At 46.0% G+C, this 11,573-nt stretch overlaps 2 protein-coding genes across 2 annotated transcripts; both read right to left on the reverse strand.

Moving 5' to 3' along the window:
• Positions 1 to 1,277: 1,277 nt before the first annotated feature.
• On the reverse strand, positions 1,278 to 8,925 carry LOC100826734 (DNA repair protein RAD16). The gene is made up of 15 exons (XM_014897467.2): positions 8,772 to 8,925; positions 7,554 to 8,698; positions 6,332 to 6,454; positions 6,190 to 6,263; positions 5,321 to 5,381; positions 5,076 to 5,216; positions 4,286 to 4,371; positions 3,714 to 3,783; positions 3,431 to 3,559; positions 3,117 to 3,344; positions 2,361 to 2,465; positions 2,125 to 2,277; positions 1,918 to 2,006; positions 1,722 to 1,802; positions 1,278 to 1,615 (listed from the first exon to the last, which is right to left on the reverse strand). The coding sequence occupies exons 1-15, from the start codon at positions 8,797 to 8,799 to the stop codon at positions 1,543 to 1,545; spliced, it is 2,586 nt and encodes an 861-aa protein (XP_014752953.1). The 5' UTR covers positions 8,800 to 8,925; the 3' UTR covers positions 1,278 to 1,542.
• An 869-nt stretch (positions 8,926 to 9,794) lies between these two features.
• On the reverse strand, positions 9,795 to 10,227 carry LOC112269856 (glycine-rich protein 23-like). Its single transcript, XM_024457245.1, has 2 exons — positions 9,948 to 10,227; positions 9,795 to 9,829 (listed from the first exon to the last, which is right to left on the reverse strand). The coding sequence occupies exons 1-2, from the start codon at positions 10,225 to 10,227 to the stop codon at positions 9,795 to 9,797; spliced, it is 315 nt and encodes a 104-aa protein (XP_024313013.1).
• Between the last annotated feature and the right edge of the window lie 1,346 nt (positions 10,228 to 11,573).

An 11,573-nucleotide genomic window follows, 5' to 3' on the forward strand; every position in this document is an offset into this window, starting at 1 on the left:
TCCACATTTCAAACAACACGAAAATCACATTTTCGGATTTCAAAAAATCATGAAAAAAATAAACATGTACATATGAGCGTATACTACGTATCTGCAATTTTTCACTATGATAAAGAAAAACAAATCCACATATTTCAAATGTACTACTCCACATATTTGTACTTTTTACATATATCACGAATCAATGCATCTTTCGACGAAAGTGTACACATATGTAGTATACATCTATATTTACACCGGAAAAATCAGCTTTTCTTTAAACTTTAAAATATGATTTTCATGTTGTTTGAAATATAGAGCTCCCTTTAACTCGGGAGCCAAAAAGATTGTGTTAGGAAACCACTTCCTAACGATTTCAAACATAATTTCTACGGATTATACTAAAATAGCTATCCTAGAATCCATTCAACCAAATGCGCGCGTGCGTGTTTGTGCGTGCCATGACCCATCGAACCTGCCGCTGCCGCCCTGCCGTTTTCTCGCTAGCTACTAACTCCGTCTCATGATAATTCTTGTCAAAATACTCCATATTTGATAAATATTTAGACGTTTTTAGCAATAGATATATTCATATTTGGAAAAATTTGAAACAAGAATTCAGAGGAATTACTCTGAGACGGAGGAAGTAATGTAATTTTTGTCCACAAGACAACCCAATCTTAGCTTCGAACCGACCGTTTCCGCTCCACGGCCAACCACAGCGATGATTAGGCTCGGCACTGCCTACCCCGTTATACTTACCAATCTAGACGGACGGGTCTCCGCAAGACCGACTGTAGAATCGGTTGACTGACGACAAGGGCCTGTATGAACCATCAGAGTAGCCGGTGGAGACAGAAAAAGGCCATGGCGGTCTGCTCTGGCCACTGGCGTCCTCAGATCCACCGGGCAGATTCAGCTGCCAAGTGCCAAAGCATATATGGGCTTTTAGCTTATGCGCGCAGAGTCATGCGCAAAGAGAGTAAACCTCGTGCGAGAAAAGAGAGCAGGGATAGTCGCCCGATAAGGCAAAAGAAGCAGCCGATGGTGCCTTTGCTTGTATAGATGGTCCAGGCTTCCAGGGCACTGACGCCTCCGGCCACTCTCCGCAACCAAAGAAGGCGTCACCACGTACCGGCTTGTGCCGTGGGCCTGCCTGCCTAGGCTGCGGCCGCCGCTCTCGACGTCGGCAGCCAAAGCAAGGCCCACTGGCGTCAGAGCCAAACAAGCGCCCGTGTTTCGCTTTTGCGATTTGCATCTCGTGTAGTAAGCTTGCTGCTTGCCTCCTGCCACGCGGGTACACAAGACCAATAACTCTTTTACCAAACGAGAAGGCTCGATTCAGGATGTTGTTCCATACATTCACTAGCATGTAGACTAGAGTTAGGTATATGTGTACGGTAACTAGGGGTCCAGGATGATGCACCCCGGCGTCCTGGCTAAGATGGTCAAAACGGCCATGCGAAGTAGTATGCAACACGAGCGCCTCAGAAGCCGGTGCGCAGCCAAGGTTCTTGGATGGATGAAGACCTTCCTGTGAGGCGCCGGTCATACATGGGACGGTCAGTTCTGGAACAGGAACTTCAGGTCAGCCTCTGTAAGCTTAGACATGGCCTCCGGGGAGTCACCAACGGTGCTGCAAACAGGCGACGAATATGGTATTCAGACAGATTCATCCACCGGAGGATGGTAGTTTAGTATATAGGATCATGCGTTAGAGAAACTGGAAGGGAAGAGCTTACCCTTCGAACACAAGTCGCTTCTTATCTTGCAGTTGCAGGATGCGCTCTTCAACAGTGTCCTTGATCACAAACCTCACGCTTCTGTGAGCAGGGTCAAATGGCATATCAAGTAGAGAAAGGGGGCAGTGTAATTCGCGGGACAAAATGTGTCCAATCGTACAAGCACAGGAAATCAATTTTAGTGCCGCTACTCCACCTGATAGGCTTGAATTGTCCGATTCGGTGGATCCGATCCTGGGCTTGGCTCTCAACTGCTGGATTCCACCAAGGGTCCATCAAGAAAACCTATTCAGCAGGTAATATATATCAGCACATGAACTTGATTTTTCCTCTTCTGACGGCTGAGAAAGGACAGGGATTATTGCTCTCTAAAAAGTGGACATAAGGAGGCGGATGCACTTACATGAGATGCTACAGTAAGATTCAGAGCTACTCCTCCAGCTTTCAGGCTCATTAGGAAAATCCTGCAATCTGGGTCATTTATGAAGGTGTCTATAGCTCTCCCCTTCTCAGACATGTTCATTTTCCCATTAAGTTGCACGCACTTGACGCCAGACTGAAATCATCTTATAAATTATTTCAATTGCCGCTAAACAAGGGTGCAATGTTAATATCAGTAGAAGTTTCCCAATACTTTACCTTCTGTAGAGAGAATTCTATCAGATCCAAGAACGATGTGAACTGGCTAAAAACAATCCCTTTTGAGGAACCATCATGCTCAATCATGTTTCTTATTTCTTCTCTCTGCAATAAAAGAAAAATGAGTATAAAGAAATATTTTCCTCATCCACTCTTGACGTAACGGTAATACTCAAGGTTGCTCTTACTCTGCTTCGTGGTTACTGGATCATTGACTTACAAATGCCTTTGCACCCAGATTTACAATAGACTTGTCAGAACCATTTCAACACTCCCCCTAGACCTCTTTTAAATGAATGTTCCAAACCAAAAGGCTCACAGAACCATTTCACCACTCCTCCTGGACCTCTTTTAAACGAATGTTCCATACCAAAAGGCTTATAATTGCATCTAGTTTCATGGCAGCAGCACTTTTGGAGAGAGGTTGGATAGCGTCAATTTGAAATACAACGGCAATACATGAATAAGCTAATAAGAAGCCTTCACCATTGACTGCTAGTTTTTGAATGGTGTGGCACCTCTTTACACTGATGAGGTTCGCCCCTATGAGAATATCTACCAGCTTTAACTGAAAACTGAAAGAGGGCACCTCCCGGAGAAAAGAACAGTTTTCTAAACTTACTGTCGCTATGTTTCAGAACACAAGAAAATGGGAAATTACATGGAATATGTCTCGCGTTTGTGGACAGAAAATTCATCTACATGGAAAAAAAATATAAGTGCATAAAAAAATGTTAACCAAGTTGTCTGACTTACCAAAGCATCAATTTTTGTACTTGTCTTAAAATCTGCAAGGTTTTGTAGTCTCCCTAATATTCCTGAGCGTTTGCCTCCCTTCAAATTTGCAGGGACCTTTCCTTTTGAGCTTTTCGTTGTTAGGTCAACAGTAAGGGGTTTTGAACAAGATGGACATGAAACATTCCCCAAAGTTGCGGAGTAGTCTATCAAACAAGTCTTGCAGAATACATGATCACAAGAGGTAACCTACAGCAAATTGTGTGAAAGTCAGCTTATAACCAGTGGAAAACAACACACGAGCTTAACTAAGTTTTTAGGGTCAATCTACTAACCACCACATCTTCTGCCATATCATGACATATACCACATTGGCTTTCCATGGTCTGATTTCCTTCGTTTTTGTATCCTTCACGAAGTTCGGCTGACTTAGAAAATGCTACAAGGTATGGATGATCGACGGCCTACAATTATGATGGAACAAATATGTTACGTCAACAAAGAGAAATAATTAAGAGTGCAATTCTGTTGAAATCAAGTGGCATAGTAAGATAGGTTACAAGTGAGTACAAAAGAGACACAAGGCATTCTATGGATATCCAGGGAATAAGAACTCACCTGTCTCAACCTTGTGAGGAGATCAAAAATATGAGCATAGTTGTTTAGCAGCGTTCCAGCATCAACATACCTGTGAAATACAGCATTAAGGGACTAAGCAGAAAACCTGGGTTCTTTCTTTCAAAAGAGGAAAAAGAACAGAGCAACTGGATAAGCTACAAGCAGAAAAACCAGGAGTCTTTCAAAAGAGGAAAAAGAATAGAGCAACTTGATAATCTACTTAATAAAGTGCATTCGATGATTACAAAAACCCTGCTCCATCGAAAATTAATGGAACTATTAAACCAAGAGCAGAGTCTTTTTACAATGCACCTTGCTTGTATTGTAAGTTGTACTATACCTCCAGTCCAGAGGCATTGGTGTGAACTAAATCCAACCAAATGAAACAAATGGATGAACTCTAACGTAGAGCAGTGGCTCTTAGTGAATGCTTAAAATTAAAGCCATGAGAAGCTAGTAAAAAGGTCCCCGGAACTGGTTTTCCAACTTTTGCAGAACCAGCAATAGTAACGATATGACAAATGCCAAATGATTCATATGTATCACTACATAAGTAGGAAAGGAGAACTCACGAATCAAACTGTGTGCAGCTTTGAGTATATAAGGCTTCATAAAACTCCATTTCATTTCTATCAAATGAGTCCCGCCTCAATGTCACCTATCATGTAAAAATTAAAAAAACTTGCAAGTAGTACAGAGGCGGAGGGGGAGGGGTGGGCTTAAATGTTGAGAAAATATCCAGTTGAAACCGGTAAAAACCATACAAAAATCATATTTAAAAGTTCTATTTTTTTCTTCAAAATGAACAGTATCTTGAATGGGTGGATATCTATTATTAACATGTAAAATTTCAGGTTCAAACTAAAATTGATTTGGAAGCAATGGAAGACAAGATTCAGTGATAAACAGTACTCCCTCAGTTCCAAAATATAAGACGTATTTTGTTTACTTAAGGCAAGTGTTTTTTTACCAACAATTACTATATAACTTATGTGACATAAAATTGGTGCCAATAGATTCATATTCAAAAGTACCTCCACATGATTAAGAGTTTGTATCGAATACATAATATATTAATGGCATAAATATTGGTCAAAGGCTTGTCTTGACAAAATAAAATATGTCTTATATTTTGGACAGAGGCTAGCAAATAGTAGATGATAATATTCATTGCTGAAATTGTTTTTTACATAATACCTCCATAATGAAATGAGTTTGAACATGAAATTTTGCATATTTCTAAAAAAACACCCTCTTAACATATTGTATTTTTAGAATTTTTATAACTTCTAGACGTGGTTCCCATGGAGTTTTCATTGTGATGTTTGTCCGGATACTTATATAAGTTCTTATGGGCCTTACAATCTTCGGCGGAAGAGCAAGATCTGCAGCTCGGCCTTTTTTCGTCCGCCTTAACACTATGCCCTTCAAGACTTTTTCCTTCAAAAGAATCATGGCTCTTCGGCCCTCAGGACCCCCATATAGTATTGGTCTTGCTATGAACTGTTAAAACTTAGTTAGCTTTGTATCAGCATATGCTAATGCCATAAACAAAAAAAAAAGTAAAACTAACGTGACATACTAAACCGGTAAACCCTGTAACTGACCTTATTCCACCAGCAAAAGTGCCTAACAGACGAGTGACCACAGTCGCATTGCTTCTTCATACTGCAAGAGATTAGGGGTCCTCAATCCAAATGAAGAAAGAAAAAATAATGGGAACAGCAGAAACTCATAACCTGTGTCATACAGTGCAGATCTAAAAATAAGGCGCAACATGAACCTTGTTTACGCTCAGACCAAGGAAAATTTACTGTCAAAACTAACCCAAAACCACAGTTTGTAGCATGTAACATTTTACAGAATTACACTTCTAACCTGCAACAGTTATGACCAATGTGGCCCTCTGTCCCACAACTCGTACACATAAAAATGGCATCATGATACCATATATGTCTGACCATGGGCCCTGTAGCTCAGAACCACAGATCTGGAACACACCAGCTGAACAGGACAGTGATGTGTAGCTGACTAGTTTGCGCTATAGATCTGCACCATTTTAAAAGATTACAGGTTTAGCTTTGTGAATGTTACAAGCTACAAAGTGTTCTGTTGACCACATGGCATATGTGGTAAGCTATTCTAAAAAGTGTTGTTCTGTTGGATTGTTACTTACAAGTGTACGTACGCCATAGTTTTGACAAAAGAAATGTAGGTCTTTGAAATTTGCTCTCCTTACTGATGACTTAGTTGATAAAATCTTGTTTATTTAAACTGCAAACCGTTCCTACCATCTCTATGGCGACCCATTTAATGGGATTATTTCTATGGTGATAAATTCTAAAATACTAGCATTGAGCGTGAACTCAGCAATGATGGTTGGAAGTAAATAGTACTATTGCAGACAGATATCCTGGTAAAACCAAGAGGGAAGAACTTTACAGAAAGTAGTAGAATTAGTAGAATCTGATCTTACTTGGTATCTAGTATCTTACAGTCACAGTCCTTGCAGAAATAGTTTGAGTAGGGGAAGACTTGCAAGAAGCGAATCTGAAAAAACGTAAGAAGGCATGAAGTAAATGAAAATCGGTAAGAATCTTCAGATGTTAGTTGCAGACCAGTGAGTAAAGTTCTCCAACGCGATTCTGCAATGGTGTTCCACTCAGAGCCCACTTGTATTCTGACTCCAAAGCAAAAACAGCCCTTGCAGTATTGCATCGTCTATCTTTTATGAAGTGAGCCTGCGGGAAAGCCATGGAAGGAGTGAATCATCTTTCAAAAAATAACCAGGAGCATAATTGTTCAATTAAATGCCAGAAAAATACTACTAACAAGATTTGAGATACTCATCTAAAAGACAACGAGAATACTGTGGAGTGAACACAGCATTGTTTCCCAAGTATACAGATTGGTCTAAATCCTTCAAAATTCATCAAACGGTATCATGATGAACCAAAACATTAAGTCAATAACAATTACTCCCTCCGTCCAACAAAGGATGTCTCAACTTTGACCAAATTTGAATGCATCTATACCCTAAGTCATGTCTAGATACATCCAAATTTTGACAAACTTGAGGCATCTTTTGTTGGACAGAGGGAGTACTAAAAACGTGTCTGCTTGATAAGACCTGAAATTGGATGTCAATACAGAGATATGAAACCTTGCAGCTTTTGCATAACTGCATGTTCAGTTTTCTTGCTTCACAATATCAAAATGGTTATTGGTGTGTCAACTATTAATAAATATATTTAGATTTAGCAGAAAATACTCAATGCTTGCAATCTGATACAATACAATGCAATGTGACAAGTCAACTTATAATACGCTAACTCAATTTTTGCAAATATATATAATAGTATAATGGAAAGTGTTGATTATTGCACGTGTCAGGACCAAAAGATTAGAACATTGAAAACCAGATGTACAACACTGTTTGGTCAAGAATACTAGATAAAAGAGCTCTTACTATAGTAAAGATAAAGATAAAGCTACAAGAACTTCTAGCGTATCAGCTAAAACAGTATAACATATTCTGCATTGCACACTGATATAATAGTCAATGAAACATTGTCACATAACTCCTCTTTCATCATTTCCGTCATGCGCAGGATGCACTTTTGCCTCGTTTGACCAATGCGGTCTGAATTTTCTAGAAAGGAAGAAAACAGGGCTGCATCCTAAGAACATTAAACAGCCAAATGCTGGTATGTAGTACAACTAACCATGGCATTTTTTAAAGCATACTGTTATCATTTACTTACTGAGAATCAATATCTATATGTGCTTAATTGTATTGCTTGGAACATTAGAAATTTAAGATTATGAGCACAGAATCACCTCATCCAAGATAATCCGCTCCCACCGCACCGAGTGTAAAGGCGATCGGCCCCTAGATTGTCTTTCTGATTCCCCCAGTTCCTCATTATCTTCCTCCTCCTCCTGGGCACTAATTTTTCTCTTAGAACCACTTCTCTTCCCCTTCCCTTTCTTGTCAGCCCACTTCTTGCTCATTTGCTTCGCCTGCTTCTCAGTGCGCAGGGCATCAGGTCCACAGTAATATGTCAGGTGCACCTTCATCTTGTTGGGGTAAAACAGCTTATCGCAGTATTCACACCGAATTTTGAGTGGCATGATGTGCTTCCGGTAGTCTGCCTCAATGGTAGAGTATGTGGTGACCACGAAGTCATAGGTGTCAAAATCATACTTCTGAGAGCCCCGTCGGGCACCATAGTACAGCAGCACACGAGCGCTGCCTTTGGCCGTGTGCCGCTCGATCTCCTGCGCCCACTGGATGACGGCCACCACGGGGCAGATCACCAGGGTGCAGCCAACCCGCTGGATCGGTAGGCCCAGTGAAAGCGAGGGAGGCGAGGATGGGCCCGAGCCCGGGTGGCGGAGCTGGCGCGCGGTGAGGACGAGCGCGATACCCTGGATGGTCTTCCCCATCCCCATCTCGTCGGCGAGGATGCCGCCGCGCGAGACCGATGCTTCCTGCGCCAGCGCCCACGCAAGCCACTCTTTCTGGAAGCGCAGCAGTTGGAGCAGCACCTCCGGGGGAGGCTCCGCCGTGGGAACGGCCGGCAGCGCCGCCGGCGCATGGGAGGCGTCTGCCTCCTCCAAGTCCGCTGTCTCGATGCGTTCGTCGAGCCACTGCTCATTAGCCTCCTCCCACTCCTCCCATGGCAGAGGCGGCCTGTTATCGGCAGCCTTCCCCTTCTTCCTGCCCCTCGCCTTCGCTCTGCGCCTCCGCGCTGGCTGCCCCGGGGGTGGCGGCACGTACACATACCTAGGAACCGCCAGCGCAGGTGCGGGCGCGGGCGCGGGCGCGACGTCCTCCTCATCGGAGACAAAATCATCGGCGTCATCCGCCGCCTCCTCCAAATCGGCGACGAACTCGAAGTCGGAGGTGTCATCGGAGGAGGGGACGCTCTCGTCGCCGTCAGAGTCAGAGTCGGGCCGGCGGCGCTGACGGCTGCCAGAGGCTGCGATCGGGGAGAGGGGGTTAGGGTTAGGGTACGGGGCCGGAGGCGGTGGGGGGAAGTTCGGCCGACTTACCAGATGCATTCCCTTTTCGGCGAGGCATGGCGCTGCGGCGGCGGCGGCGGCGCGACGAGAGGAGACGAGGAGGGGTGGGTGGTTTGCTGGTCAGGACTCAGGAGTCGGGACTGATTTGGGGAATTTGGGGGCGTTGGATTGTGGGGGGTTTTAAGATCGGTCCGGGGGAGACGAAATGGCGGGAACCTGGTCTGGCCGTCGTCATCGGGGAAGTGTGCTCTGGAAGGAACCGCCGGTGCGTCACGTCACATGTGAACCTCGGCCGGATCGGTCCGTTGGTCCAGCGTGACAAGCACGGAGGATGATGAAACGGACGGAATTTTGCGTGACAACTGTTGACGGTTCCTCTCTAGCTCGCGGCTGCGCGAGGCGATTCGTCCCGATCCTGCAGTCAACTGACCCCCAAAGCGCAGAGCCAAAGAATGCAAATTCCAGCTCCAGAAAATAAAGCCGGACTTGAATAGATTGCAGCAAAGTCGATCCAATTTTTGTCAGAGGAACCGTATTGTCCAATTGTGCGCAGAGTTTAAACTAAGATAGCTCATCTACCAGATCATCAAATTCTAAACGAACGTGATGATCATTGGGTAAAAGAAAATGATTGTCAAATCATACACTTGAAAATGCAATGTGCTTGCGTGCCTGCAGAGGTACAGTCCCCGTTCTTAGGCGTTTGTGGGGAAAATTGGACTCGCCAGCTCAGAGAAGTGTTTGTGTGATGACGATGACTTCTGCGTGCACTCTCGGCGGTAATCTTCTTTCCGTAGTGTGTGTTGAGTGTGCGTGGGTGGCCAGGTCGGTCACGTCATTCGGTTTTCGGCTCGGTTTTCCTTATAAACGGAACCATTATATTCTTTTTTAATGCACTGCAGGAACCCCTGCCTTCTTGTCGAGGTTTGGCAAAAAAAAATGTAATATTAATCATCATTTTTACATCAATGTTTATTACAAGTAGTTTAACCACATCAAGCTCATGCCCTTTAGGTATGCAAATTAGTCACATTTCTGGAACGACAGATAGACTTACTCCATCACATTAATCTTGACAATTAAATTGTCTGTATGTAATACAATAACACTCAACGGTTATGGGGAGGACCCATATACGCATACAATACATCAATGATCGACTCTTCTTGCATATTTTGTCAAAATATTAATGTCCACCGCCACCACCAGCACCGGCGCCGCCCCCAGTTCCTGCTCCCATGCCAACACCAATGCCCACTCCAATGCCGATGCCAATGCCACCGCCGCCGCCTCCACCAAGGCCAACACCGTGTCCAAGCCCTCCGCCATGTCCGAGTCCTCCTCCAACACCCCCGCCGGATCCACTGCCCCCACCGAGGCCGCGCCCACCACCAAGACCACCACTGCTACCGCTACCATGCCCTAGCCCTCCTCCAGCACCACTACCAAACCCACCGCCCATCCCACCTCCTCCACCACCACCCATGCCCCCACCACCACCAAGGCCGCTGCCTCCACCGACCCCACCACCAGCTCCAAAACCTCCACCTTTGCCACCGCCACCGCCACCTCCAAGACCACCACCTCCACCCATTCCACCTCCTCCACCACCACCCATGCCGCTGCCCGCACCGCCACCAAGGCCGCCGCCTCCACCTTTGCCACCGCCGCCTCCAAGGCCACCACCTCCACCCATTCCACCTCCTCCACCACCACCAAGACCTCCGCCTCCACCAGATCCACCTCCCATGCCACCACCCGCTCCAAAGCCTCCGCCTTTGCCTCCGCCGCCTCCAAGGCCACCACCTCCACCCATTCCACCGCCTCCACCACCACCAAAGCCCACTCCTCCTCCAGCTCCACCACCGACACCACCACCAGCTCCAAAGCCTACACCTTTACCAGCTCCACCACCAAGCCCGCCACCGCTTCCGCCTCCACCACCAAAGCCACCACCACCTCCAAGACCGCCTCCAGCACCACCTCCAGCACCAAAGCCACCACCTTTGCCACCTCCTCCCCCTAGTCCACTGCCTCCTCCTAACCCACCTCCTCCTCCACCACCGAGCCCGCCTCCTCCTCCACCTCCACCAAGCCCACCTCCGCCACCTCCACCAAGACCACCGCCTCCTCCTAAACCACCCCCGCCACCTCCACCGAGCCCACCTCCTCCACCTTCACCGATACCGCCGTCATCTCCACCACCTCCACCAAGACCTCCTCCACCTCCACCTCCAAAGCCGCCACCATCACCGCGGCACCTACCGAAGCGACAATCACGACCAAATGGCCCACGTCCAAATTTGGGGCCATGGCCATACCCTCTTGGCCCATGACCGAATCCTCTTGGCCCGTAGTCGTCATCGTGGTGAGCATGAACCAAGCACCTTAAGAAGAGGAAGGCAAGGAGGAGAACACAGAGAGGTTTCTTGAGGGGGACAGCCATTACCGTTCGGGACAAAGGTTGGGAACAATCAGCAACCGCTAGCGGCTAGCTAATGATCAGTACATCTTTGTTCTTCCCCGACTCTCTGCGCAATAGATCACTTCTTGTTTGCTTGCTTATCTGTATGCGTGGTTTGCACTGGGAGGGGAAATCCGTGTGTTTATATAGGAAGCTGATCGCGCTGTGGGCTGAAGGTTGATGGCATGGAGTGAAGCCTATTAATTCCTGTGTGCTAAGGGATCCACTTGGTTGTGGGTTGCCGCGTGGGGCAGGTGATAAGTAAGGGCAGCATTAAGGGTATCAACGGTGTTCTTTTGCTCGTCAACGTTCCTGCTTACTGCTGCAGCGCCATGTGCGAGTAGAGAATGCTAGTACTAGCACCATAG

Source organism: Brachypodium distachyon, chromosome 1 (genome assembly GCF_000005505.3).
Source record: "Brachypodium distachyon strain Bd21 chromosome 1, Brachypodium_distachyon_v3.0, whole genome shotgun sequence".
NCBI classification, from domain to species: Eukaryota; Viridiplantae; Streptophyta; class Magnoliopsida; order Poales; family Poaceae; genus Brachypodium; species Brachypodium distachyon.

Excerpts from the sequence above, each read along its gene's own strand:
- LOC100826734 (XM_014897467.2), bottom strand. The coding sequence starts at position 8,799 with ATGCCTCGCCGAAAAGGGAATGCATCTG. Across the intron at positions 8,699-8,771 it reads CCGAAAAGGGAATGCATCTG|CCTCTGGCAGCCGTCAGCGC; the intron begins GTAAGTCGGCCG and ends CCCCGATCGCAG. Across the intron at positions 6,264-6,331 it reads TTGGAGAACTTTACTCACTG|ATTCGCTTCTTGCAAGTCTT; the intron begins GTCTGCAACTAA and ends ACGTTTTTTCAG.
- LOC112269856 (XM_024457245.1), bottom strand. The coding sequence starts at position 10,227 with ATGGGTGGTGGTGGAGGAGGTGGGATGGGCGGTGGGTTTGGTAGTGGT. Across the intron at positions 9,830-9,947 it reads TGGGGGCGGCGCCGGTGCTG|ACAATTTAATTGTCAAGATT; the intron begins GTGGTGGCGGTG and ends TATTACATACAG.